Source organism: Monodelphis domestica, chromosome 5 (assembly GCF_027887165.1).
Source record: "Monodelphis domestica isolate mMonDom1 chromosome 5, mMonDom1.pri, whole genome shotgun sequence".
Lineage (NCBI taxonomy): Eukaryota > Metazoa > Chordata > Mammalia > Didelphimorphia > Didelphidae > Monodelphis > Monodelphis domestica.
The window spans coordinates 61,053,207-61,080,935 of NC_077231.1; the positions used below are offsets into that span (position 1 = coordinate 61,053,207).

Below are 27,729 nucleotides of genomic sequence, written 5' to 3' on the forward strand. Positions count from 1 at the left end.
ATTTCCCATTTATCCTCATTAAAATTCAACAAGTAATATGTCACTTCCCATATCTTCTGAGAGATTAAATTGTCAATTGTACAAATAAAAAATTTATCAGGTGCTTTGCTTTTAGCATAAAAAGATTCCCAACAGGTAAATATGCAGTGAAGATTCCATTTACTAATATATCTTGTCTCAGTGTTAGCTTTTGATCTACATTATTGTTCATTTCTTCTGCTTGGCCAGGGGGTATGGTATACAATTCTCTAACAGCATCCATTCTCTCTCTCTCTCTCTCTTCTCTTATCCTTCCCTAAAAATTTCCACTAGAAATGATTCTTGGGATTCATTAATTCCACCCAGCTGAATAACTTCTTTACATACTGTGGTTTCTTTCCTTAACTATATTTCTTCGAAAAAGATCTATTTTTTTCATTACTTCATCTTAGTCTGTGTGATATCTTAGTGATATCTTTAGATCATTTACTTCCTTACTTTAAAAGCTGAAGTTTACTTTATTGTCTATATGATATGCTTCGCTATAGAAACATCTGGATTTACATTCCTTCTCTGATGTTTATTCTGTTTGATCTTGAGCAAACCTAATTTCCCTAGGTCTTAATTTCTTATCTGTAAAATGGGGGGCAGAAATAGAGGGTCTCTAAGATTCCTTCCTTAGGATCTGGGATCCTAAGGTCTAGGGTTGAGGTATTTTTCCAGACTCCTCCCAGTTTTTTGTTTGTTTGCTTTTTTGTAATGTTTTCTATTACCTGACAATTTAGGCCCTATAGCTTTTTTTGTCTCAAGCTCAATGTTTTTCATATGATCAAACAAGCGATCAAGAAGCAATAATTAGGCAACCAGCATATGCCAGGCATTGGGCTGGCTGCTAGAAATGAAGGCAAAAATGAAGCATTCCTTGTCTTCCAAAAGGTTATATTCTATTGTGGGAAACATTCTATACATTTTTAGAAAATATGTACACACCAAATACAAGGGGATTTTAGTAGTAGAGTTGAGCTGGAGCATTTTTTTCTCCACATATTTATTTTCTATTCAAAACCCTTCCAAAAAAAATCATCAGTTTTCCAGCCAACCATATTTTCCCCAACTCTTTTGAAATGTCCTGCTACCTTTGTTGTTGTTCTGTCATTTCAGTTGTGTCTGACTCTTCTCCACTCCATTTGGAGTTTTCTTGGCAAAGAAATTGGAACGGTTTCTCACTTCTTTTGCCAGCTCATTTTATGAATGAGGAAACTGAGGCAAATGGGGTTAAGTGAAAAAGTCACATAGCCAGTAAGCACTGGAGGGCAACTTTGAATACAAGTCCTCCTAACTCCATGCCAGGCACTCTATCCAACCTAGCTACCCTTGATCTTGTACTGAGCCACATTCCAAATATTTATTTTTTTTCAACTTATTATATGTAACCAGCTATCCATATTCCATATGTTCCTTTCTCTTAAAAAAAGAGACAAAAACTCTCATTTCCCTGGAAGTCTTATAATTTCTGACTTGGATTTTAGGGTCCTATTAGATATTTTCTAGCATTTTTCAACAGGATATCCCTGTGAATCACCAGAAACAAGTAGTGGTTTACATTTCAGATAAATTTCAACCAATTTTCTATGTGACAGGAAGACAGTGTGCCTTCTGATTGCCAATGTGTATATATATGTGTGTGTGTGTGTGTGTGTGTGTGTGTGTGTGTGTGTATGTGTATGTGTATACCTGTTTCTATACTCCCTAGCAAAGAGTCACTCACAACCACATATTGATTGCTTCTGGATTTCTTTGAAGTGCCTATTAAGCCCTCTCTCATAAGCCCAGGACTATACTGTGGGCAAAACCTTGGTCTGTCCTTTGGATCAAACCCTATATTCTTGAGTTCAAAGAGTTAAAAATTTCCTCTTCCATTTTTCTCCTTATGATAGAAGTTTCCACTTGTCAAGCTCTCGACCTTGGCTTTATTTTGACCCCCAAATCTTTTGTATCTACAGAACTTTTCATCCTCCCTTGATGCCATGGGGATTTGATAGCATCATTTCATCTGTTTTGAAACAACATATCAGGAGAAAAAATCATACCCAAGTTTCCCCATTTGTTTGGCACATAATACATTCTGTTTCTCACTCAATTTATCTCCTCAGAAACTATTTCTTGTAAAAGTGTTACATTAAAAGTGTTGGCACATGAGGAAATGTTGAAGCAATTGGAGATGTTTAAATTGGAGAAGGGAAGACTCTGGGGGGAAATGATAGCTGCCTAAGAATCTCTGACATAACACATAGAAGAAAGATTGGACTTGTTCTGTTTTGGCTCCAGAGGACTAGAATCAAGAGCAATGGAGGGAAATGGTAAAGAGACCAATTTAATCTTGTTGCCAGGAATAAGTATGCAGAAGAATCAAGTGCCTCAGGAGGTGCTAGGACCCCATCATTGAAAATGTCCACCAGAGGCTAGGTGACTACTTTTTGGATATGTTTTAGTGGGGATTCTTTTTCATGTGACTTTGACTCAAAGGCTATTGAGTGCCTTTTAAGTCTTCAAATTGTGTAATTCTATGAAAAACATGGCAAGTGCAATTTTTAGTCAAGATAATCTTTGCTTAGGTCTACGTGACAGACAAGAAAGCAGGTCTAATCAATTTAAAACAAAACAGCCACTGATTAACTCAGAAAACATCTGGCTCATAGTTTGATTTTGAAAAATTGAATTAATAAGGTGTTTGGGGACTTTATAGCCATTCTCTCCACCATCATGGTTCATCTCACAGGGTTATTATCCTAAAGATTGCTTCAACAGGTATAGTTCAGAATGATTGTTGAAGTTGGCATTGCACAATTAATTACCAATGGAAAGAGTCCTATTGCACGTACTTTAAGAAATTTGAAGCCAAAAGAAGAAAAAGATGCAACTGATCCTTGGAGCATATGTAACAGGTTCATTTGGCAGGTTAGATTCCCTGCTGTGACTGCAAAATCCAGGTCTTTCTGGCTGTTGAATTCTTGCCATCCAGAAACATAAAGCACATATGACTTGGAGAATAGTCTAAAAGGAAAATAATTCCACTGGGAAGAAAAAAAATATTGTCAGATAGCATTGGTTTTTGAAGAATTTGGCTCAGCATGTCTCCAACATGTTAGATATTAGCTTATGATGAAAATAATTACATATCTTTAATTCTGAAATTCAATAATATTTCAAATGTGAGAACCAACTATTGTGTGCCTGGTGCCATGGGGATGCTTCAGAAAGTAAAAGCAAAAGTCTCCATCCTTGTATTCAGAAAAGGTTCATTTTGATTCAGAGCCAGACTGAATATTAAAGCTGATCTAGTCTGAATTTCTCATTTACCAGATGAGAGAATTGAGGCATTCAGAAGTTATTTGTTCTTAAAAGGTCTGATGTTATTAGCAAAGCAACTGAGCTGGGACTTGAATGCTGGACTCCAAATCCAATATTCTTTCCTTAACTATGTACATATATCTGTAGAAACATTTAATATGAAAAAATGGATGTATTTATCAATTGGGGAAAGAGTTGAGTTACTAAAACTAGAGTACCTAATGATAGTGTAGATAATACTGACTCTAAGAGCTCTCGGCCATGAGGGAAGAGAAAAGTCTAGTGACTCAACGTACTTCATATTTCTCTCATATGTTTTTATTGAATTATGTCATCTCTTCCTTTATAATGTATGTTTTCAGGGCAAATGCTTTCTGATTCTTTATATTCCTAGCACATAGCACAGTGCCTAGCATAAAACAAGCATTTAATAAATAAATTGTTGATTGATCGATGGAAGAATGGATGGATTTGGGGTTAGTTAATGGAGACTTCATGGAGCAGATGGAATTTACATCTTGGCAATACTCAAATCTGTTGTGATGGAAAAATTCTGCCAAGTCAACTCTGATTTTTATTTTTTTAATTTATGTTTCATTTTTTTGACCTGATTCATTCATGATGGATTCAAATAATTTTTGAGGTGCCACTAGATATAAAACATTCTGTTAATCCCTTAACATTCTAATTACTTTAATTTTATGAAATATAGAACTAGATTGAGCTTTAGAATTTACCTGGTTCAATCCATTCATTTCACAGAAACTGAGACATAACAATACTGAAGTTAATTACCCAAGTGAGAATTGAATACAGGCCTTCTGATTCTAAATACTAGGTTCAATGTAGACTAGTATATTCACTCATCATTTCTTTAGTATGATTTAATTTTTTTCAATTAAACATTTATTTTATCTTTTTTCCATCTTTCTCCCATTAAAAATAAAAATGAGGGGCAACTAGGCGGCTCAGAGGATTGAGAGCCAGGTCCTGAGAGGGGGAGATACTGGGTTCAAATATGACTTCAGACCCTTTCTGGCCATGTGACCATGGGCAAATTACTTAACCACCATTGCTTAGCCCTTACCACTATTCTGCCTTGGAACCAGTATTTTTTCTAAGATGGAAAATATGAGGTTTTTAAAAAAATTAATTAAAAATGAAACACTTGCATAGTCAAAACAAATTTCTATGTTGTCCCTGTCCAAAAAAAGCGTCATTCTGTATCCTTAGTCCCCTCGCCGATCTGTTAAAAGATGGGCAGAATATTTCATCAAGGATCCTCCCGAATCAGGGTCTTTTCATCCTTTCTTGTCTTTAATTTAAATTAATTACTTTATTTCTTACATTAAAATCCTAGGTGATTGCTCCCTCTCTTTTCGCCATTAGAGAAGGCATCATTTGCCAAAAAGATATATGGAAATATAAACCTTTCTTATTTCTGTTTATCATTGATTTCTTTCCTGGGCAAGGCTGCCTTTTTGGCCACTCTTCTCCCAGATGCACTCCGTTCTCCAGGCTACATCTGCAGGGTCTCCTTGTGCCTCATGCCCTGGGTGAATTGTGCTGTCGCGACCTGTTCTCCAGAGTCCTTGGCTAATTGGGCACTGTTTGTTTGTGTTTGGCACCTATCGTACATTTTGCCTGGCTTCATTATTAAGTGGCTGTAATGAGGAAAATAATCCCCTTACTTGGAAATAAGCTAAGTGATTTGTCTTAATTATTCTCAGCTCTTGGCGGCTACCTTGTGGTGCTGAACAGACACCCTAGTGGGTAATGATGGTGGGGATTAGTTGTCGTTTTCAGGGAGGTGGCTAAAGGCTCCTTTTTGACTTCTCTGCCATTTTTTCCCCCTTGACACAGTGAATTAGATTCCTGGCCTGAAATCCATCTCTTTCTGTCTTTCAGTCAGTTCTTTCCCATGGTACCGTGGCCGACTGTGCTGTCGTGGGTAAGGAGGATCCTTTAAAAGGTCACGTTCCGCTAGCCCTTTGTGTCCTGAGGAAAGGTGAGCCCTGCCTCTCATCCTCCCTTCCCTCTTCCGGGCGTGCGTGCCTAGCGTGCTTAAAGAGTCCAGCGCTCACCCCTGAAAAATGTCTTCCCCAGGCATAAATGCTACCGATGACAAAGTTTTGGAAGAGCTCGTGAAGCACGTGAGAGAGAGCATCGGCCCTGTGGCAGCTTTCCGCCAGGCGGTTTTTGTTCAACAATTACCCAAGACGCGCTCCGGCAAGATCCCGCGCTCGGCGCTCTCCGCTCTTGTCAATGGCAAGCCTTACAAGGTAGCTGGCTGCAAATCTGAGTTCTCGTGTTGTTTCCCCCTTTATTCCGTTGCTCCTAGGAAGAGGCACCATCCAGCCAGTTCTCATTCTTCACAGCTGGGTTCCAGCCTTCCCACCGCCCCCTCTGAGGTCTTTATTGGTGTCTCTGGATGCAGCCGTCCTGGAAGGGTTGCTTCCTCATCCTTGTTCCTCAGGCGTCTGGGGGTAAAAGACTCATAAATAAAGGGAATGCCAAGGACTACATTGGAAAATGAGACAGCGTGGTGTGACTAATAGGCTTAGCAGAAACAGGAAAAGAAAAAAATGCTCACTGATGAAGGAGCTCCTGTTTATAGTTCATGGCTAGAATAGTGGATTTGGAACCAGAAAGGCTTGAGTTGAAGACCCTCCTCCAAGGTTCTCTAGCCAGGTGACCCCAGAGAAGAAGTGCATCTTCTCTGAGCCTTCTTTCCTGTGGGATCTGCCTAATCAGGGTTGCTAGGAGATTCTTCTGTAATGCCATGCCATACAGAACTTGGCAGTGGATAGAGCCAGGAAGACTCCCCTTCCTCAGTTCAAATCTGGCCTCAGACACTTACTAGCCGTGTCACCCTGGACAAGTCACTTGGCCCTGTTTGCTTATATTATCTTATCCATAAAATGAGCTGGAGATAGAAAATGGTGAACCACTCCAATATCTTTGCCAAGGAAAGCCCACACGGAGTCACCTAGAGTTGGAAATGACTGAAATTGCTAAACGACAACGTTATAGCCCTGTCCAAATTTCAGCAGGGATTGCCCTGACAGACATGTATAGGACTAAGAGCATATGTGTCCCTTGGTTACAGCAATGATTATGTAAAAGTAGTTTCCTTTCAGGAAATGCAAGATAATTAAAAACAAACACAATGTCATTTATAATGACTGCAATGAAGGGAAACCATTTTTAGTATAGTTCTTTGAGGCACCTTTGACACAATCGTAAATAGAGAGCTAGAAAGGATCTTAAAGATTGTCTTGTCTGAATACAAAATTTTACTGATGAGTAAACTGAGGTCCAGAGAGATTAAATGAGTTGTCCAAGGTCATACAACAAATAAGTATCAGAGGCAGGGGCGCAGGATCATAGGTTTAGACCCAGAAGAGAACTAACGGAACAGCCAATAGAATGCTCTCATCTTATGGATGAGGAAATTGAATATGAGTGTTTCAATGACTTTCCTGTGGTAGAAGGGATCAAAAGCAGGATTGAACCCAGGAATTCTGCCTCAAAACCAACCACCCAATGCTTAATGCTTCTGTGATGGAACCTCAAGTCAGAGCTCTTTCATCAATAGAAGATTTCGACTGCCATCTTTCTAACTATGACTCAACCTTGAGACTATTTTTCTAGTACAAATTATTAAATTGATAATGAACATCTAAATTAAGAAATTTGCAAATGAATTTTCCCCTCCTATGGGCAATTAAACTAATTGGCATCTTGATCTAGACCAGGGTTTCTGAATATTTTTGTATGTCTTCCACTCCTTTGGCAATTTGTGAAGCCAGTGGCTCACTTCTCAAAATACTGATATTAAACATAAAATACACAGAATTGGAAGGGAAACCCATTATGCTGAAATACAATGATAAAAATATTTCTAAAATAAAATATAAAAATATCAATTTAAATACTTTGAAAAATAAAATAAAAATATTGAAGTATTTTAAAAGTATTAAGAACTATTGAATTAAACATAATTTTGCATGTGTGTTTAGCTATATAGAAATACATACACATATATCTGTATCCCTTTCACTTGTATTATAATATTGTTGTTCAGTCATGTCTGGCTCTTTGTGACCCCCTGCACCATCCATGAGGTTTTCTTGGCAAGGATACTGGAGTGGTTTGTAATTTTCTTCCTCCAGTGGATCCTATTGTCAAGAAATTAGAGGCTAAATGACTTGCCCGAGGTCATGCAGTTAGCATGTGTCTGAGGCTGAATTTCAACTCAGCCCTTCCTGACCCCATGTTCAGCAACTAATCCACTGAGCTACCTCCTAGACATCTCATGTTTAAGTGACTTGCACAGCTAGAAAGTGTCTGAGGCTAGATTTGAACTCTGGTCTTCCTGACTCTAAACCCAGTGCTCTTAACTACTGAGCCGTAGCTGCTGTATGTATTATAATGTCATATGCTATTATATAATAAAATATTAGGATTTATAATGGGAAAAGGGGATGGTTCAATTCCATCATCAATTTTCTGAAAGTGAAGAAAAACTGCCTCCCCATAAACATTATCTAGAGTCCTCTATGAGCATCTATTTAGTGGGTTTGTATCTGTGGCTATCTCATTTCTTTGTAAAATTTTCCAAAAGTATATTTCAAATAAGTACTTAAATAAGTGAGGATCTTTGGGATCCTTCCTTTGGCAAATTTGTCCCTTGACCCTTCATGCCATCTCAAGGAACAGGGAGCCTGGAGGTGCCAAAGGGTGCCGGGGCATGGCATCAAAGGCACTCATGACTCTGCTTTTCTTTCCAGATAACTCCCACAATTGAGGATCCCCGTGTCTTTCACCATATAGAAGAAGTCCTGAAACGGACATCCTGACTTTTTTCCAGCTGTTCAAATCTGCGTCACAATGGAGAAGAAAAGTTACTTCCTCTACAGAAATAGTGGAGAATTGGCAGTGTTACAAAAGCAACCTAGTTAGGAAATAGAGGTTAATTATGTACAAATTATGACTAAGGAGTATAGTTGAATGGAAGGTCTTAATGGACTGTGCCGATGGCTATCAGTTATTTGTTATGTCTTACTTTTTCAATTAGTCCTTTTAATGCATTTATTGCTCTATTTAAAATAATTCTCCTAAATTCTAGTATGACCCTAATGAAGTCATAGACTGTCAGAGATGGAAAGAGCTTAAAAGTCATCTTACCTTCCTGCCACCTCTCCTTTCCTCTAATTTTGCGATTGAACAGTGTAGTCAAATTTAACTTTGGCTCATCTTCCTGCCTTTTGTTCGTTTGCCTTTACCTGCCATGGCCACTGCCCCTAAGAAGCTAGCTAAAATTGTTAGGAGTTTGGCACAGGAATAGATGTGGAGGACTTAGTTTATGTTGTGACAGAAAGAGTAGGACAATCTAGATGGCGTGGGAAGGAAACAAAAATTATTCCAGTAGAGTTTAAAGGACATTAAAATAGTGTTTGTCATAGAGGTTCAGCTGGTAGAGACCTCAGACATCTCATCCCATTCCTTTATTTTATAAGGGGAAAATCGAGTCCACAGAAGAGAGGTGACTTGCTCAATGTCCCACAGGTAGTAATATCACAGGTAGCATTTGAACTCAAGTCTTTGGACTCTAGGACCAGTGCCCTTTCCACTGTACCATGGTGCTTCCAATGCTAAAATGCCTTCCATGGTGCTAAAAATAAAATGGACCAAGTGAGGCTTTATTAGTAAGCCTAAATAGTCCATTCACATTAATCACGAATGGGTAACATAATGGAGTTTTCTGATAAACCAAATTTTCTGATAAACTCAATTTTAAACAAACATGGATGCAATGAAATGTACTGACTCCCTGGAAGCTGTGAGTAGTAACTATATTGTGTACAGCTTCATCTTAGGTGATTCACTGGGTGCTGTAGGATGTTTCAGTACCTCTGGGTCAGGACAATGAATTATCGCTGCTGTACAGAGCTATAGTTTTATTTTTAAGTCATAGAGAATTAGACTTTGAAATTTGCTATTTGAATAAACCTGTCAGTCCATTTACTTGTCTTTTGTGTCCCTTACAAGTACAGTTATCCCTTCCACATCGTGACTTTCCAATGTGTGTTTTCAATATATCATGGTCAGTACTAGAAATTAAAAGGGAATATTTGAGGGAGTTTTGGCAAAGCCGCAGACAACACACAAAGGCCAGCAGATGACAGAAAAAAAAGAAACTCTGGAATGTAGATTTAACTAAAAATTTACAATAAGGCACTAAATATACCCCACAAAAGGAAAAGAAAAAAATTCAATTAATCACTGGTACAAAGAGAGGGCCAAAATTTTTACACAGATTTTCCAGATCGCAGGGTGCAGTATTCCTAAACCCTGTTATGTGGAAGGGATAACTGTAGTATGTACTGCATAAAAGGAAAAATATGGAATTTTAGTTTTTGAGAGTCTAGAGAAAATGTATACTTACTATATGGGAAGCACTTAGTTTAAATTGTCTCCATAAATGATGCAAATAAGAACAATCAGGTCTCCTGCTTTTTAAATTTGATTCAACTTATAATAAAGTGCATAACTTAATTTGAGTTTTAAAGGCATAAGGTATTTTTTTTGCCATTTCATGTAATTATTTAAGCTTTAAGTCTTAACATTTAAAAATCACTTTTTTCAGGGGGTAGCAAAATGGCTCAGTGGATTGAGAGCCTGTCCTAGAGATGGGGAGTCCTTGGTTCAAATTTGACCTCAAATACTTCCTAGTTGTATGACTCTGGGCAAGTCACTTAACCCCCACTGCCTAGCTCCTACTGCTCTTCTGCCTTTGAACCAACACACAGTATTGATTCTAAGAAGGAAGGTAAGGTTCTTTTAAAATTATTCTTTTAAATCACTCATGTTTTTATTTATTTTTTAAACCCTTATCTTCAATACTGTGTATTGGTTCCAAGGCAGAAGATTGGTAAGGACTGGGTAATGGGGGTTAAGTGACTTGCACAGGGTCACACAGCTAGGAACTGTCAGAGGCCAGATTTGAATCCAGGACCTCCCCTCCCTGGGCCTGGCTCTCAATTCACTGAGCCACCCAGCTGCCCCCTACATCTTTTTTGGAATATAGTTATGTCAATGAAAATGGAGACTTCTATTGGAGAAACAGTTTCTCCAGGCAAGCACCCAGCTTCCATCCATTGAGCACAGTCCCAGCAAGACAAAGAGGAAGAGCAAGAAAACCAATAATTACATAAAGGTACATTAGCAGTTTCATTTAGCACTGAAAGGTAGAAGGACTCTGTGCCTGCGGGTTCTAGTGATGGCCCACATGGGGACCACTGGAACATGCTGTACTGTTCTTGGGGGAGAGGGAGACTGGGAAGTTTTGTGTTGTTCCTTCTCAGGCAGATCCCAGCTCTACCGTACTGTATTTCTATAGGGAAATTTTTTATTTCCTAGAAAGCAGCACACTTAGCATCCCTTCCTCCCTCATTTTAATCCTAGGAATCGTCCTTTGTAAGACAAAGCTCTGAAAAGGGAATCGCGCCGTGCCGCCATTCTGCTCCACATCAAAGCAGGTAGCCCAGTAGACAGAGCGCTAGCTTCAAAATCAAGAAAACCCGATTTCAAGTCCAAAGCAAAGCCCTCAGTCCCATGAGTCTGCCTCTGTAAATGGCAGAAAAGATTCTGGGAGGGAATCTCTTCAGTTCAGGCTTCCCCAAACCACGGGTATCAAAAAACAAAACAAAACGGGGGGGGGGGGGGGGGCACCAACCCAGAAGGCATATTGATGTAGAAAACCACAAAGAACGTTCTCTCTGTTTTACGGTCTTTATTTTGTTCATTCCTAGCGGCGGCAGGCTGCGGGGACCTCGTATTTGACACCTCTGCCCCAGACAATGAGAGCCCAGCTTTGGGGCTCAGTGCCCTCCAGTCTTCCTTTAAGGGCGTGGGCAAAGAGTGTTTTTAAATGTCTGCCTACCTTCCTGTGGGAGGAGATTTCTTTTCAATTCCTTTTAATTTTCTTATGGAAAAAAAAATTGCGTCCAGTTCTCTTAGGGAAATGAAATCTCTCTTGTGATATAGAACCCAGTCCAGAAGCTGCGAATTTACAGTCATGACTGGAAACTCAAAAACAACTTATTTTAACAAAGCTCACCAAAAGCGACATTTTCTTTAAGCCCATTGTATGGAACCCTTCGTCAGACATAATCCTTTTATAATGCCCAATGGGTAAAGGAAAGATATGGGGCGTCTTAGGGCTAAAAGGTCATGGCGGATTCTGGGAGCTAGCGGCAGCCCTTTTCAAAGGCGCCGTCCATTCCTGGGAAGAATGTTGAATAGAATTTCTTCTGACTACCCTCCCGGTCTCTAACGAGTGCTCTGGTTAATAAATAAATTTGCCTCTTTACTCCCCTCCTTTTAAGGAACTACTTTTTCTAATTGAATCGCGGGATCACTTGGGCCGGAATTTTCACTCATTTTCCAATCCTCATCCACAGACCTGAGGCGGCATGGGCTACAGGTTTCTAATCAAAGGTTTGCAAATCCTGCCCTGATCTGTGAGTTTAGTGCTCCCTCTCGTGGCGAAATCAGGTAAGACAACCGTCAGCGTGGACTGTGGTGCTTGGTGTGGCTGTCCCTGGCTGGTGTACCAGTGTCCTGTGGCGGTTTCTTTGCATCTTTCTTTCCCAACTCCAGACTAGCCATGAAACAAAGAGCAAACACGAGAGTGGAAGTAGTTTGTTTGGTTTTTTTATTGACAATTGGGGGGAAATTCTCTCACCATTACCTTTCTACTGAAATCTGCCAAACAGAAGACGACAAAACAAATGTTATGTACGTGCAAACATTGCAAATTAAACTGCGAAAAGAAATAACTAAAAGACAGGTCTTGAGCTCCAGAAGGTCAAGCAGTGGAAAATGAGCATTTCGGTAAATGGTATTATTAAATAGGTTGTACTTTGAAATTTCCCATGTAAACAAAGAATAAACAACAGTCACACCACCAAATAAAGCCACAGGGAAGAGTTGCTCTTCTATATTTTTATACACTATATATGTTAATTATTCTGTCTTTCAGTTATTTCCTCTGATAAAAATGGACTTCAGGGAAGTCTCAACAAGGCCATCTTGGCTAAAAGCTTATAACATTAGTCATGGGTCTGGCTAATGCCCTGTTCAAATGACAAAAAAAGGGGGAAGGGGAAGAGGTGGGAATTTCAGTGTGTTTTTTGTCTGTTTTTACAGTAGGAAATTTGAGCCTCAGACTCCTTGCAGTGCTTACGATTCACTGTCTAATGCTGGCTGGTGACTGAAGACCTTAGAATGAAAATGTGGTTATTAGGAAAGAAAGGTTCTTTCTTGGTCCACAGGTAACAAGAAAAGAGAATGTTCCTTATAAACTTGGTTTTTGAGTCATTGCTTTTGTAAACAGTTGGCTTGGTTTTGTGTTGAAAAGGATAGTGAGCCATCACAGTGGTTTTCTACAGGGATTGGGCATTTCAGGTTGCCTTTGAAGGTCCATTTTGGCTCTATTTCCAGGTTAAATCATTCAGTTTAGATGGGATCAGAGGCAGGTGTCCAGCTTTTAAGTATTGACAGATTTGAAGGAGAAATGTGTGGAAGCTAACTCCGATAAACATATTCATCTGACTGTTACAATCCAAAAACTGTAAAAATGGAATGATAAGATACAAACAGGATAATTGTCAAGTGCTTGCACTCAGACACCATGAACCATAGATTTTTTTTATATAAAATCATATTTATATCAATTTTTACATAAAACTTACACATTTTAAAAGAAATACATACACAGTAATACATAAATGTCTAGTATATTACAGTAAAATGGATGGAACAATGTAAAAATGAGTGGTTCCCTTTTGTAAAACATCAGGAGTAAAGGATGCTTCTTTTTAAAATGGTTTCAGCATTTTATTACAATTCTAGTGAACTAACCAAACAATGCATGGGAAAAAGAATCACATGTTCAGCTTAATAAACCTTGACTTGTCATTATTTTCCCTTAGGGGCTCAAGTGTCCAAGTCGTTTTTCCGACTCCTCTTCTAAGATGATAGTGCACTTCAGGTAGAATAGACTGAAAAGATGACATCTAAAGAAATAGTTAATAGAGAGTTATCAACTGCAGTCTAGTAATAATCTACTTGGAAGAGTACTCTTCTTACTTTCTTAGGAGTGTCTACTGAAAAAGCCAACTACCCTTAGACTAACAATGAGAGTTTGGGAGAACGCCACATAATCATGGGTCCTAGCACCATTCATATGCACTTATTATTATCATTATTCTTCTTTATTCTTATTTTTTAATTGTTAGATTGAAGTTAACTTATAACATGAAAAGAGATTTTGATCCTGGCAAAGGTAAGTTCAGCAATATTAGACTTTAGGCAATTAGTGTGATACAATGGAAATAATCTTGGGTATGGAGGATCTAGATTCAAATTTCAGCTCTTTTATTTTTAACCCGTAGGATTTGGGGTTTTACTGTAACAATGAGGTGATTGGAGTTAATGACTTTTGTGGTCCTTTCCAACCCTAAATCCATGCTCTCTGATAAAATAAATCTGAATTCACTTAGGGTGAGTGTTTGTAAATATATTATTTTTTTTTGGTATCTGTATTTTAATGTGGGGTTTTACTTAGTAATTCTTTGTATTTTATTCCATATTTAAAAAACATTCATACACCTCAACATACTGCCAAAAGGTGGTCATATTACAAATGGTTGGGAAACCTTGCAACAATTCAGTATGCTTGCAGTAAAATACAAATCTAGCTAGTAATTTGCTTGGAGTGGGTTGTATTAAACTATTCTATTGAGGAACACATTTATTTGATACTATGTGAGTTTGAACAATTTAGTACTGCCACATTTTTGTTACCTTTCATGCTGCTGACACTTTTAGAAACTGCTGATCTCCCCAGTGATAAAATAATGTCACACAGTTGTCAAAATGGGCCAAATGTGGCATTTCTTGATATGCCCTTGCCTCTTTTTCAATCAGTAATAAAAGTATTTCTGTTGCCCTTGGAGATTTGCAAAAAAGTGCTTTATATTGACCAAAATTTTCTGTTACAACTCAAATCATACAGGGAATTGAATAAACATCATGCTCTGAATTTTCCCTAAATATATACATATGTATTTATATATTCATATGTGTATATATAATATTTATAAATATACTGTGCTCATCTAAAACTCTCTTTATAGATTTACTCTTGTGAATAAACATGCTTAGAACCCTCAAGAGAGAAGATCCAGAAAATGCTAACCGAAACATTATATACAAAACAGAATGTAACTAGTTAGGGTAGAAAGATAAATGCTTCCATTAGTCAAAAGCAGCAAAGCACTGATGAACATATTAAGTATTCATTGTGTAAAATGGCAAAATATGCAATTCTTGGGGAAATTAGCATGTTGTATGTAGGATGTAGTTATTATAGAACATTATTCTGGAAAACCTTCTGTTTAATGAAATTATTATATGCTTCAGACGATGCCCAATTAAATGCCAAATTGTATGCAGTAATTACGTTTTTAATGTTAGGGTTTCATGTTTTTAATTAAATCTCCTACTTGAATGGCTTTTTGATCAGTCTTGCCCTCAAACAATGATCCAAATTGGGTAAGAAAGCCAGCTGGCCCCCTTATTGGATATGAACATAACCTATTATACACTTGGTGGCCCTTCGAGTTCAAGGTGATGAACATGTAGTACTAGATGAGATGCTTCTCATTCATTCTCTGTTGGATTTTCTTACCCTATGTGAATACACCACTCTTTCTGAAAATATTTCCAATTATTTTCCCCTAGATCAGTTTTATAAAATACCACTCATTTCATGAAAATGCTAGAGTTAGTTTTGTGTAGAGGGTTTTATTTTTTACTTATCACATAGGGGGCGAAGGTAAGGGTGTGTGAACTCTTTCTTGTGTTTTAGAAAATTTGGTCAAAGTAATTGATTCCAAGGGCAACAAGTGGGACTCAATGGATAGAATGCTAGGCCTGGAGTTGGGAAGACTTGGGTTCAAATGTGACCTCATTCATTTCCTAGCTGTGTAACCCCAGTCAAGTCACTTAACCCCAGTTGTCTACCCTTTACCACACGTCTGCTTTGGAATTGATACATGGATTGGTTCTAAGACAGAAGATAAGTGATTTGGTTTTACCATGGTTTTTCTTATATGCTGGCAATTGGTGATTGTTTACTCTCAAAGAATATTTTGGGAGTAAATGCTAATTTTATTTTACCATGATTGTTGTACATAGGAGAACTTTGTTGTATTATGAATTTGGATTTACCATGGCCCCAAAGCACAACTCCCACCTAGAGTAAAAGATCCTAAGCTAACAAAACATTTCCCAACACTACAGAAAAGTATTTTCACTTTTCTGAAATTTTGTAACTTATAAAATTTGCTTCTTCACATCATTTTGGTGAAAACTAAGTCAACATGACTTTGTGCCAAGTAGCTTAATTTTTTTTTTTAATCCTTACCTTCCATCTTAGAGTACTGATTCTAAGATAGAAGAGTTGTAAGGGTTGGGCAAATGAGAGTTAAATGACTTGTCCAGGGTCACATTTCCAGGACATGTCCAAGCCAGATTTGAACCTAGGACCTCCCATCTCTAGACCTGGCTCTCAATCCACTGAGCCACACCACCTAGCTGCCCCTTCATAATTTAATTTTTTTAAAGTATTTAATTTTCCCAATTACATGTAATAAAAATTTTAACATTTTCAGTAGTAGCTTACATTTTATGGAAGCTATTGATCCCTTTACTTGGAGTATATGACTATTTCTGGTTTTGTTTATTTTTTTTGTTTAGCATTTTGATAATTACATTTCAATAGGATTGATTTCCTTCATAATCTTACATATTTTATGAATTTAATTAAAAGTGATTCATAACACTAAAAAGTGTTTCAGATCCCCTTCCCTAAAATCATGGCTCTTTATCTGGGGTACATGAGTTTTTAAAAATTGTTTTGATAATTACATTTCAATAGGATTGGGTTCCTTTGTGATCCCACATATTTTATGAATTTTATTAGAAGGGATCTATGACAGTAAAAATGTTTCAGATCCCTTCTTTAAGACCAAGGATGCCAAGCTATTTGTTTTTCCTACTTTCTCATTGGCTGGATTTTGTTTACATCACTATTAGCCTCTCCTAGCAAACCAATATTCACTTATAAGGCATTCTCTCTTACTGATTTAAAGGACAGCTCCTAATTGGTTAACTGTTGTGTCCCTCAGTCTAAATATGAATACAAAATGGTGCCCTGTTGACATAGAACTGATGGGATGGTGGTGATCAAATGACAGGCCCTTGAGAGACCTTCAGCCACAGCAGACAGATGTTAATGGTAGTCCCGGACTTATAAATAGCAACTACCAGCGAATGCCAGAGATGAGGGGGTAGGGTTGAAACCAGTTCCCCAGTCTTTGGGAGTAAATAATAGCTACTCACAGCAGTTCAGTGCTGCCTCCTTTGATAGGCTTGTCAACATGAGTATGTGCGAACAGTGGAGCTGTCTAATCTCTGCAACCTCGATGAAGCAACTGTAAATGGAGAGAAGGGCTTTAGCAGGCCTGGGTGATGGAATATCAAACTCCAGAGTATAAAGGGGGGTACCCCCCAAAAAAGGTAATTCTATGCCAACTAGCCTTGTTTTTGTTCCCCTTCAGATAGCCTCCAAATCTGTAAAATGAGGGGTTTGAGCTCAATGGCCTTTAAGGCACTTTCCAGATGTAAAATTCTATTGTTCTATAATCCTTACCATGTTCTGCAAGGCTCAACCTTGGGAAATTAACTTAGCTGAATCTTTGGTTTCAAAAGCACTACTGGCATTTAATTTCTTAAGTCTAGGAGGATGTCTTTTGGCTTCTAGGTGCCATAGTGGATAGAATGCAGGTCATGGGGATCAGAAGGTCCTTGGTTTGAATCTTGCCTCAGACTGGTAAATGTGTGACCCCTCAGTCAAGCCACTTATTCCCCACAGCCTCAATTTCTCATCCATAAAATGAGAAGGTTGGATTTAGATTGCTCTGTTTCTATGATCCCTGAATCTCTTATTCAAAGTATACCGTATTACTCTCTGATTTTGTTTATGGCAAAAAAAATGGAACGTTCTGGCAAAATTTAGTTGATGGTATTTTTATAGTTCTTCTGCATACTGATGGAATTCTAAGTTTGGGTAACTAATAACTCTTAGGACTCAGTAAACATTCTTGGAACATTTTAATTAATGTTTTAATAAATTTTTTAAATGATGAACTGATGATGTGACATAGTTGGTGATTATGCCATAATATATCTCAAAAGGACTGGAATCAAGAGCAGTGGAGGGAAATGGTAAAGAGACCAATTTAATCTTGTTACTAGGAATAACTATGCAGAAGAATCAAGTGCCTCAGGAGGTGCTAGGACCCCATCATTGAAAATGTCCACCAGAGGCTAGGTGACTACTTTTTGGATATGTTTTAGTGGGGATTCTTTTTCATGTGGCTTTGACTCAGAGGCTATTGAGTGCCTTTTAACTCTTCAAATTATGTAATTCTATGAAAAACATGACAAGTGCAATTTTAGTCAAGATATAAGGAAATTAGAACCCCCCCCTTAATATCTTCTTTACAAGAATGATGATGATTCTCGTGACAAAATCTTTTACTCAGATTCAACAAATTTATGAAATGCATACCATGTATGCACGCCGGGCCGGTACTGAGGAGATACAAAGTTTAGATGGATCTCCTTCCTAGCAGATGGTTTTTCCTTATCAGTTCTCTAGTAATATCCACTAGGAACTTCATAAAGTTTTTATTTAAGGCTTTGTTCCTTCACTAGCAGGGAATATACAGATACATAATTATGTAGATGTACATATGTATTTGATAAAGTTGACTTATTGATGTTAAACATGAAATCTGAATATTTAGTAGAATGATACCAGTTTTCATTTGTTAAGAATCTTTTTCTGGTTAGATTCATTTTCTTCCTGAAATAGTTAGCATAGGGAAATAGAAGTCTTTAGAGTTCTTTGGACAGAATATAATGTTTTTCATTTCCCCAATGTAGCTAGCTTTTAGCCAACCCTCTCATTCTAATGCCATGAATTCCAGAGTCCACTACTTGTAATTTATTTAAGGTTTTGCTGAAAGCACAGAATAATTTTCAAAGGAAGGTAATAATCCATCCCTGAAAGTGATAATATGCACATTTACTGTCTTATCCCATCATTTGAAAAACACACATGCAAAAATACTATACCATCTGTGGCCATTTTCCGAGACTGTCCAGATGTGGTGGTTAGCCTAAATCCAGCTGGCAATGTTTCTGAGGAACCAGGCATCATACTGATCCCATGGACTTCTCGGGGAGGAAACTGTCTTCTCCATGATGACCCACGCCTGAAGTTCTTGTCATCACTCTGCCAGTGCAGATTTTTGAATGTGTTGAAATAAAATGCAATCAGAATGTTATAAACTTTACAAAAGGTATGGATAGAGAAACCATGTTCAGATATTTACTTTGTCCCTTCACTACTCCTTACTGTCAAGGATGATGACTTTTGTACCTCTTGCTGAAAGAAAAGGCCAGTGTAGAACCAACTATGTGGGGAGGGGAGGGGAGGGGAGACTGACAAATCTTTGAAACTTTCTGCCTTCTTCTTGGTATGATTCAAATCTGAGTTTTATTTCTGCTTGAACGATATTTTTTTAAAGTAAATTGGAAGGTCTGGAATTGAGAACTATGATCAGTTCCATTTCATACAGACTGATTTTTATACTGATGAGATTATATAGATCATTAAAATGTTTATTATAGTAAATTCCATTTGACTGTCACACCTCAATACCTACGGTTTCACTCAAATATGTTTTAAAATGAGAAAGGTAATCTCTCCACGAGATCACTGGGCACAATACATGTTACTCTATAAAGGGTAGATTTGCAAGGTAAGTGTCATAAAGGAGCAGGATTAGATACCTTCAACTTTGCCCCGGAGGGAAGAGCAATAGGCTATGAGTTGTAGCAAGTCAGATATTTGAAAGAATATAAGAAATACTTATTGCTAAATTTAGCTACCCCAGAATGAAGTAAATGGATTGCCTCTTGGGAAATAGTTGGGGAGGGGAGGCTCACTATTGGTCTTCATATGAAGATGGAATGACACCTTGTTACAAAGGGATTCTTACTGAGTGAGAGCCTCTGAGCTTCTAGCTAACTCTGGAAATTTGTGGTTTTTTAAACCACTACTGTTATTATTGATTTGCAGCTAGCTCACTTGAAAATGACCTGTACTTTGTTGGAGAAAGTAAGGGGAAACCATGACCCTGAAACATATTTATTGTATTCATTTAAGTATGTTTTCCTTAGGTCTTAGAAGATCAGATAATATTGTCATTGTTCTTTGAGGGCCATGCATTTGACATAAACAGCAATATGAATCTCCAGTTAAATTCTACTTTTTTCCTCATCAGTGCTGGTATGTATTACTATTAACTATTTTTCTGTGTGATTTGCGTTAATGAAAGATACAGACCCCTGGAGATGAGAGCAATTTATTCCAGTCTTGTTTCTGATCCAAGTCTGGGAGGCCTATTTATTTAAGTGGTAGCTCACTGCTCATGTTGACTGGAGTTTGACAGAAGATGGTAATCTGGCTTCAACAATCATTTTGGGGAATGAGCATTTTTCAAGAAAAATGATTTGCTTTGAAGGAATTTCATGAAGGTAGAGGAATATTTTAAATTGATGGTCAAGCCTCAATAGAGCAATCAGGGGAACATTTTTCATTGCCAAAAATGGAATAAAATTGGAAATTCTAATTAATCAATATGCTTTTAACGAGTAACAAATTGATCCCTTGAGAACTACTATAGGCATAATCAAAAAATATTATATGTTCTCCTTCTCTTGACTGGTTAAAAAAAACACAACCCTATCAGCTTACTTAATGCAAGCAACTTTGAATTTAGTATATACTTTTAAAAAAGTGTATATATTAAAGATTTTAATTTTCACATATAATCCATATTCACCATTCTTATATACTTACAGAAATGTTTTTTTTTTATGTTCATTCAATACCCAAAGCACTGCTATTATGATGAACTTCTTTTAGTTTTTTTGAATTAATGACCAGTGTTTCCCAAGGAAAGGTGCTTTTTCATATAAATATAGTGATGTATAGAAGCTTAAAGTTTTTTGATTATTGAATACGGAATAATATTAACAGAATAGTACCTAGTTTTTTCCAGTGACTTTCAGGTTTGCTTCCATTTCTTTGGAAAGTAGCCATTCCTGTACTCAATTCCTGAGTGTTCAAGGCTACCGTGCACCCCAGAGCATTATATTTTACACATGATATCCACTTCCTTGGAAGATCAGGGGGAAGAAGTTTTCATAAGATAGCTTTGCTAGGTTAATTCCACTTACTGGAGTCACTTCAAGGAATGGATTGTCCTAGATTTGTCAATTAAGGAAGTGGGAAGCAAATAATTTGATCTTATTTTGCACAGTATTATGGATTCTACTTTTAATACTAGAAAAAGGGAGAAAACTAAAATTCCCAGAGCCATTAACTAATACTTTAGAGACATTTATCTTTATTTTTTTCAGTTAATCTTATCACAAGAATATGAGGTAAACCCCATACATTGAGGACTTCTGGTTACCCTGAGACGTTTAACTTTGATCTCAACGTTTCAAAAGAATCTTTCTTAGAAAGCTCAACCCAAGAAAAATCAGTCTATCGTAATATTGTATTAAAAGGGTTGTGGCTCTGCCATTGTATGAACCTCAACTTCTACATTTCTAGAATGGGAAGAGGATTTGTATGTCCCACTTGGTGGGATTACTGCCAAAATTATTTTTTTTTCCAGGAGAGAAGTAATAACAGAAGGGACTTGAGATTTTATCCATGTAAGAAAATCCCAGTAAGGAAACTCCTTCTAATGCATATTAATATCTACTCAACAACCTTTCCTCCCTGAATAATTACATGGTGGCATTGAGAGGATAACAAACTTTCCTGGGGCAACACAACCAATAAAGATCAAAGATGAGATTTGTATATACCCTGCTTGGTGGCCAGCTCTCAATTCATTGACAACCTATCATTTAGCAGCCAAGAAGTTCCATATAAACTCTTACCTTCCATTTCAGAATCAATACTATATATTGGTTCCAATGCAGAACAGTAAGGACTAGGCAAGGAGGGTCCAGTAACTTGCCCAGGATCACACAGCTAGGATGTGCCTGAGGTCACATTGGAATCCAAGACTTCCATTTTCTAGGCATGGCTCTCAATCCATGAGCTACCCAGCTTCCCCCTAATATTACTAGGTTTTAATTTTTTTTGAATCACCTATTAAGAGAGACAGGGCATGCTTTGGCTTCAGAGCATGGGCTCTCAATCTGAGGTCTGTAAACTTAAAAAAATTAATAAACTGGATTTCCATATAATTGGTTTGCTTTGCAATCCTATATATTATGTTTTATGCATTTTAAAGGTATTATTCTGAGAAAGATCCATAACTCAAAAATGGTTAAGAACCTTTGTTTTGCCATCCATCCTGGAAGGAACAATGGGCATGAGGCTGGGTTCCTGCTCACCTGTTAATGTCTATATTGTGAAATTTCAGTTTTATGCCTCGTTGAACCTCTGAGACTCAAACTTTAATATTCAGGTGACTGTCTACTTATTATCTCTAGCACACATATAACAACAATGTTTTCACTATAGAATTGTTTTGTGTATTAACTTAAATGAGAACATATATAAAGCACTTTGTAACCATAATGTGTGACATTAGTGCTAAGTGATATTATGAAAATTCAGGTGGAATGTTTTTATTATCTAGTACTTTTTCTTTATTAAAGGATTCAGAATTATTTGGAACCAACATTTCTCCCTGTGCCACCTATGGAGCATTCTCTGGAAACAGCAAAGGGCATTATCATCAATTCTAGGCTTTGTCTACCGTCTCTGGCACATCTTACAAATAGCTACCATTGGCATGGTTCTAAAGGCCATAAAATAGCTAAAAATTGCTCAGTGGATAGTGTTGGGCTTGCAGTCAAGAAGACGTGAGTTCAAATGAGGACTCCAACATTAGATGTGTAGTCACTTAAACCCTGTTTGCCTTAATTTACTGGAAAAGGAAATGGCAAACCACTCTAATATCTTTGTCAAGAAAATCCCCAAGGACAGTATGGGCCAGGGATCTCAAAGAATTGAAAATAACTAAAGAACTACAAATGACATACACACTTTGATAGAATTATAAAAAGTTATTCATTCTAAATTAAAAACTGACTAAAGTTAGTTAAATTTATTTTATAATATGAACATTTCCCATTAAGGTAATCCAATATTCAATTATATGTTCTTAGGAGGAGTCTGTGAACTATATCACACACTTATTTTTTCAATATTTTGATACCAAAATTTCAATGTAACTTTTGCTCGGTAATCCTATGTAATCTTCAATGCATTTAAAATATTCCAGTTATGACAAAAATGGGTAAGAACTCTAAATGATATCCAGTCTTTCTAAAGCTATACCTCTAAAAATACTTAGATTCTTTGAACTGATATCCCAATTATCAGGACAGTTCCAATATTGTGCAAAATAATCAAATATTTTGGGAAACGTTACCTCCTTTTAATGATCATATATATTTGCATATATGTTTTATAAACCATAAGGTTTCTCTATAACTATTAGCAAGTGTTATTCTTAAATTGTTTCAATGTCACTAATTCCTGGAAAAATTTATCTGCTATTAATGAGTGACAAATTTCCAAATAGTTAAGGGAAATAGTTCAAGGGAAAGCTAGGCAGATTTGGAGAATGAGTTCTGAGCTACTATTTAATATTTAATACTATTTAATAACTATGTAACTCTTTCTCTAATGTGTAATATAAGTGGCATTTCCCTTAGATTGCAGATTTGTAAAATCAAGAAATCAGACCAGTTAACTTCTTAAGTTCCTTTCATTTCGAAGTCAATGAACCCATAATAGTACTGAAGAATGAAAACTGGCAGAGCACACTGCATGTACAGAATAATTACAACCCCCCACCAAGAAGTCTAAATATCCTTTATTTTCTATACATTCTCTTCACTTAAATGAAACATAAGGACTTACTTCATCCAGGCGCCGCTCAGTCCCCAGTGCCAAAAGATTATTGTATTCTCTCTCAAGAATTTGTCTTGCCTAAAAACAATAGATATAGTGTCAACTAAATGATAGTCTAGAAAACTGTGCTACCTGATGCAAATATTTAAAATCTTGATTTATTTACTATCCCTTATTTAGATACAGGTAGGGGGGTACAGTGGATAGAACACTAGAGCTGGAGTCAAAGGCCTGAGACATTCACTAGCAAGTCAATTAATATGTATCTGCCTTGGTTTCCTCATCTGTAAAGTGGGGCTAATAAGAGCATCTACCTCTCAGACATGTGATGATAAACTGAGAGAATATTAAGAGCTTCACATACCTCAAAGCAATTTTCAACCTGCAAAGTATTTAACTATTGCCCCAATAGTCTGTTTTTGAGTAATTATTCTGACCTCCCCCCCCTCTTCATTGTTTGCAGTGTCAAAAACAAACAAAAAAAAAGATGGAGGAATTCTGCCAACTCATTTATATTATATAAAAATTCCTGTGGCTTATGGCTTTTATCTTATTCCAGTGAGATGTAAGCCTACTGGCAATTTAGACAAAATATATGTCTATAGAATGTCAAAATACTCGTGTGAAGAGTAAAAGAATTCAGTCATTTATCGAAGTCATTTTCTACATGATACCAAACATCTGGATAATTTTGCCAAGTTTATTTGGTTGAAGAGAGAGGCAGGATGAATTGCTGCTAATTTAAGTGAAATAAGTTGCCTCACAAAGTTCTGAGAGCCCTGGCACCAGAGAAACAGAAACTCCTTGACCATCTGTTAGGAATGGTGCAGAGAGATGACTGAATATTGTGGGAAGTACTTTTGGAGTAGTATAAAGAACAAGGCAGTCCCAAAACCTCGGTTAGAAGCCTGCCTGACTCTATTCCTGTATGGACCTTAGTTTCCTCAACAACAGAGTGAGGCACTGGTGCCTTTCAATTTGGAAATTTCAAGAATAATCCAACTTTTTTACAATTCTTTTTTGATCCATTGATTTAAAAGAAAAAGATGGATAACATAGTGAATACAACACTGGATCTGGAGTCAGGAAGACCTGAGAACAAATCTAGTCACTAACACTAGCTATGTGCCTCTCCACAAGTCATTTAACCTCAGTTTCCTCATCTGTTAAATGAGAATAATATCTCTACCTTCCAGGATTATTGTATAGTACATTACACATTGCCTGGCACATAGTAAGGGCTTTATAAATTTTAGCTATTATTATTCTCTTTCCAAGCTAGAGCTCAATAAGAAGTTATATCCTACATATTTTTCACTCCATTTTTTCCCTCCCCCTTTTTGCAACAAGGCTAATAAAGGAAATATGTTTGCATGATTTAAATGGACAAAGGGTATCATATTGCTTGCCTTCTCAATGGGTGGGGGACAGGATGGAGAAAACTGGAACTCAATAAATAAATGAAAAACAAAAACAAATGATGCTCCATCACTTACTTCATATACAGAACTGCTTCATAGAATAATAATTTTTTTTATTTAAAAAAATCCTTTACTTTCTCTTTTAGATTCAATATTGTGTATCAATTCCAAGGCAGAAGATCAGTAAGGACTGGGCAATGGGTATTTAAGTGACTTGCCCAAGGTCATATATGTAGGAAGTGTTGAACCCAGGAACTCCTGCCTTTGTATCTACTGAGCCACCTACCTTCTCCCAACAGTTTTCTTTGCATAGACATTGATTCACTGAATGTGAAACACCCAATGACTTGCCTGTGTATTCTGTGTAGGAATCTGTAATAGCAAAGCCAAGCTGCTATAGTCAAAGTTCTCATCCAAGGCTATCAGGGATCCATGCACACCACTTTCTAGCACATTATTTGCATATTCCCGAAGTCCAATTGCCTGTATCCAGCGAATCACGCGGTCATTGCTCCACACTAACACGTCTAGAAACAAAGGTCGACAATTACCTGGGAGACTTCATAAGCAATCAAAATAACAGCTATCTTTGGAGCAAGTTCTCCAAGGTCAAGAGTGACCAGAGGTCCTACTTAAAGGCAAGTAGGCATCAGGAAGACCTGAGTTCACAGACACTTACCATCTGTGTGGCTCTGAGTCAGGTCCTTGACCTCCCTCAGCCTTTGTTTCTTCATCTGTAAAATTAGAATGAAAATGGTACCTACCACCCATTATTGCTGTGAGGAAAAACTAAGAGAATCTTTGTAAGTTCTAGTTATCATCCAATATTTCCCTAAACTTCTTCAGGGGCAAGAGAAAATCTATTTTTTTTCTGAGTAGCAAACCATTCCCCCAACCTGTAATTATTTTGATGACTTTTGATCTAAATAATAAAAGGTTTAGTGACGGATGCCTAGTACGTAAGTTCAACCATGAATTCTATCAATGTTGGTACACCCATGAAATGCAAACAATTTTCTCCTTTTCAGAAGTATCCTTGATTAATGTAGACAACAAAAGGGATTCAGGTCACTGGAGAGATTTGTTTTTTATACATATGCCAATAGTAGGAAATTATGATCCCAAACGTCTTAACATGAGATTATTTGATGATCATGCTCACTACCTTTCCTGATCTTTCATTCCCTTGTCTCAGAGTATCCAATAAATTAATGAGTTCTAAATACTAAAATAGCATTTGACATGGGACCAAAGGGTCCTTCTCTTCTAGACCTATGTGAGATGTGACTAAGAGCAATAAAAGCTAATTTTTAGAAACTACAATCTCTCTCACTTGAGCAAAAGTTTTGCTTGTGCTCAACGACAGTTCCTTCTAGATTACATCTTTGCCCCATTAGTTTTCAGATTTCAATTCAACCAAACAATAATGCATTTGAAAACAACCTTCAATTTTGTAGGGGCCCCAAAACAAGAGGAAAATAAACAATTCAATTTTGAAAATGGAAAAATACCCTCCCACTGCTAAGTAAGGAACCTAATGAAGTATCATGAGAAGCGTATGCTACATGCCTATCAATTCTCCAGTGAGCCATATGGAGGGAAATAAGTTAACCAGTCATAATAATATCATGAATGCAAGACCATCCTAGGAGAATTCACATTGTGGGCTAATGATTGTGGAGGAAAAGCAGCACTGACATTGTTTGTGCAGCTGACAAATAACTAAATGCTGTCAGACACCTGACAAGCTCTGAAACAAAATAAAGAATACTTATATCAATTATTTTGATTAATTTTGGAGGGAAGGAGAAAGCATTTGTTTTTCATATAATACATTAAGGTTCAATGAAGCCTGAAATCATAGTTTACCCTCATTTATTTATGCGTCAACAAATACTGATTTTTTTAGAAATGTTATTTATGTCAACTACTATACAAGAACAATATGACTAATCAGGGTCTTACATAGCATCTATCCACTTTCCTTTAGAATAGAAAGGGAAGAAACACTTATGAGCTATCCCGATATCTTACCCTTTTATTTCTTCCTGAGGAAAACAAGTAATGTTCTCAAATGGATATGGGATTAATAAGTTAATATTTGAGTTTAAAATTTCTAGAAACTTTTTTTTTGTTTTTCATTTTTATAATATTATTCATCATTGAGAGCTAATTCAAATGCTATTCTTTCTTTATTCTTTTTTTTAAACCCTTACCTTCCTTCTTGGAATAAATACTGTGTACTGGTTCCAAGGCAAAAGAGTGGTAAGGGCTGGGCAATGGGAGTGAAGTGACTTGCCCAGGGTCACACAGCTGGGAAGTGTCTGAGGCCAGATTTGAACCTAGGACCTCCTGTCTCTAGGCCTGGCCCTCAATCTACTGAGATACTCAGCTGCCCCCTATTATTTTTTTTTAAAGAAATTAGTCATTAAATCGAATTGACCCATTTTGTAGTTACATAATAGGCAATAGTAATTGGGGAAAGGCAGGACAGATGGGATGATTTTTTAAAAAAAGGGTTGGGATATGCCTCAAAAGTGAGTAGAAACTAGAATGAAATCAGAGAGCCATCAAAATAATTGTTCATGAAGAAAGAAAACCTTCAAAAATCACACTCATGTGAAGGAACACAAAAAAATAAAGATTCTGGACCTAGCAGTGAAATTATGATTTCAAAAACCTGGAATAATCTACTGAAAAATCATAAGACTTATCTGTAAAAGAATGCACTCATACTCTAAAATACTCGCACGAAATAAAAATGCTGCGAAAATGTCTTTAGGAACCCAGTTAGGTGCAATGAACAAATTGAATGAATGA

General features: G+C 37.0%; 2 protein-coding genes across 22 annotated transcripts in view; one reads left to right on the plus strand and one right to left on the minus strand.

The window, feature by feature from the left end:
- The window catches only part of ACSS3 (acyl-CoA synthetase short chain family member 3), a 256,797-nt gene extending 246,901 nt beyond the window's left edge, over positions 1 to 9,896 (plus strand). The window contains exons 14-16 of the mRNA XM_001372484.4: positions 5,239 to 5,338; positions 5,437 to 5,612; positions 8,124 to 9,896. Coding sequence (XP_001372521.1) covers positions 5,239 to 5,338; positions 5,437 to 5,612; positions 8,124 to 8,192 — 345 coding nt within the window. The 3' untranslated portion in view covers positions 8,193 to 9,896. The remainder of the gene's footprint in view (positions 1 to 5,238; positions 5,339 to 5,436; positions 5,613 to 8,123) is intronic.
- A 2,128-nt stretch (positions 9,897 to 12,024) lies between these two features.
- PPFIA2 (PTPRF interacting protein alpha 2) overlaps positions 12,025 to 27,729 on the minus strand; it is a 654,901-nt gene continuing 639,196 nt past the window's right edge. For 12 of the 21 annotated variants that reach the window (XM_056798558.1, XM_056798564.1, XM_056798563.1 and 9 more), the window contains 5 exons: positions 25,261 to 25,436; positions 23,498 to 23,566; positions 18,607 to 18,766; positions 16,807 to 16,898; positions 12,025 to 13,415 (listed from right to left, as the gene is read on the minus strand). In XM_056798558.1, the coding sequence (XP_056654536.1) occupies positions 16,840 to 16,898; positions 18,607 to 18,766; positions 23,498 to 23,566; positions 25,261 to 25,436 (464 nt within the window). In that variant the 3' untranslated portion in view covers positions 12,025 to 13,415; positions 16,807 to 16,839. The remainder of the gene's footprint in view (positions 13,416 to 16,806; positions 16,899 to 18,606; positions 18,767 to 23,497; positions 23,567 to 25,260; positions 25,437 to 27,729) is intronic. The other 9 variants (XM_056798566.1, XM_056798565.1, XM_056798561.1 and 6 more) reach the window with 1 other exon arrangement.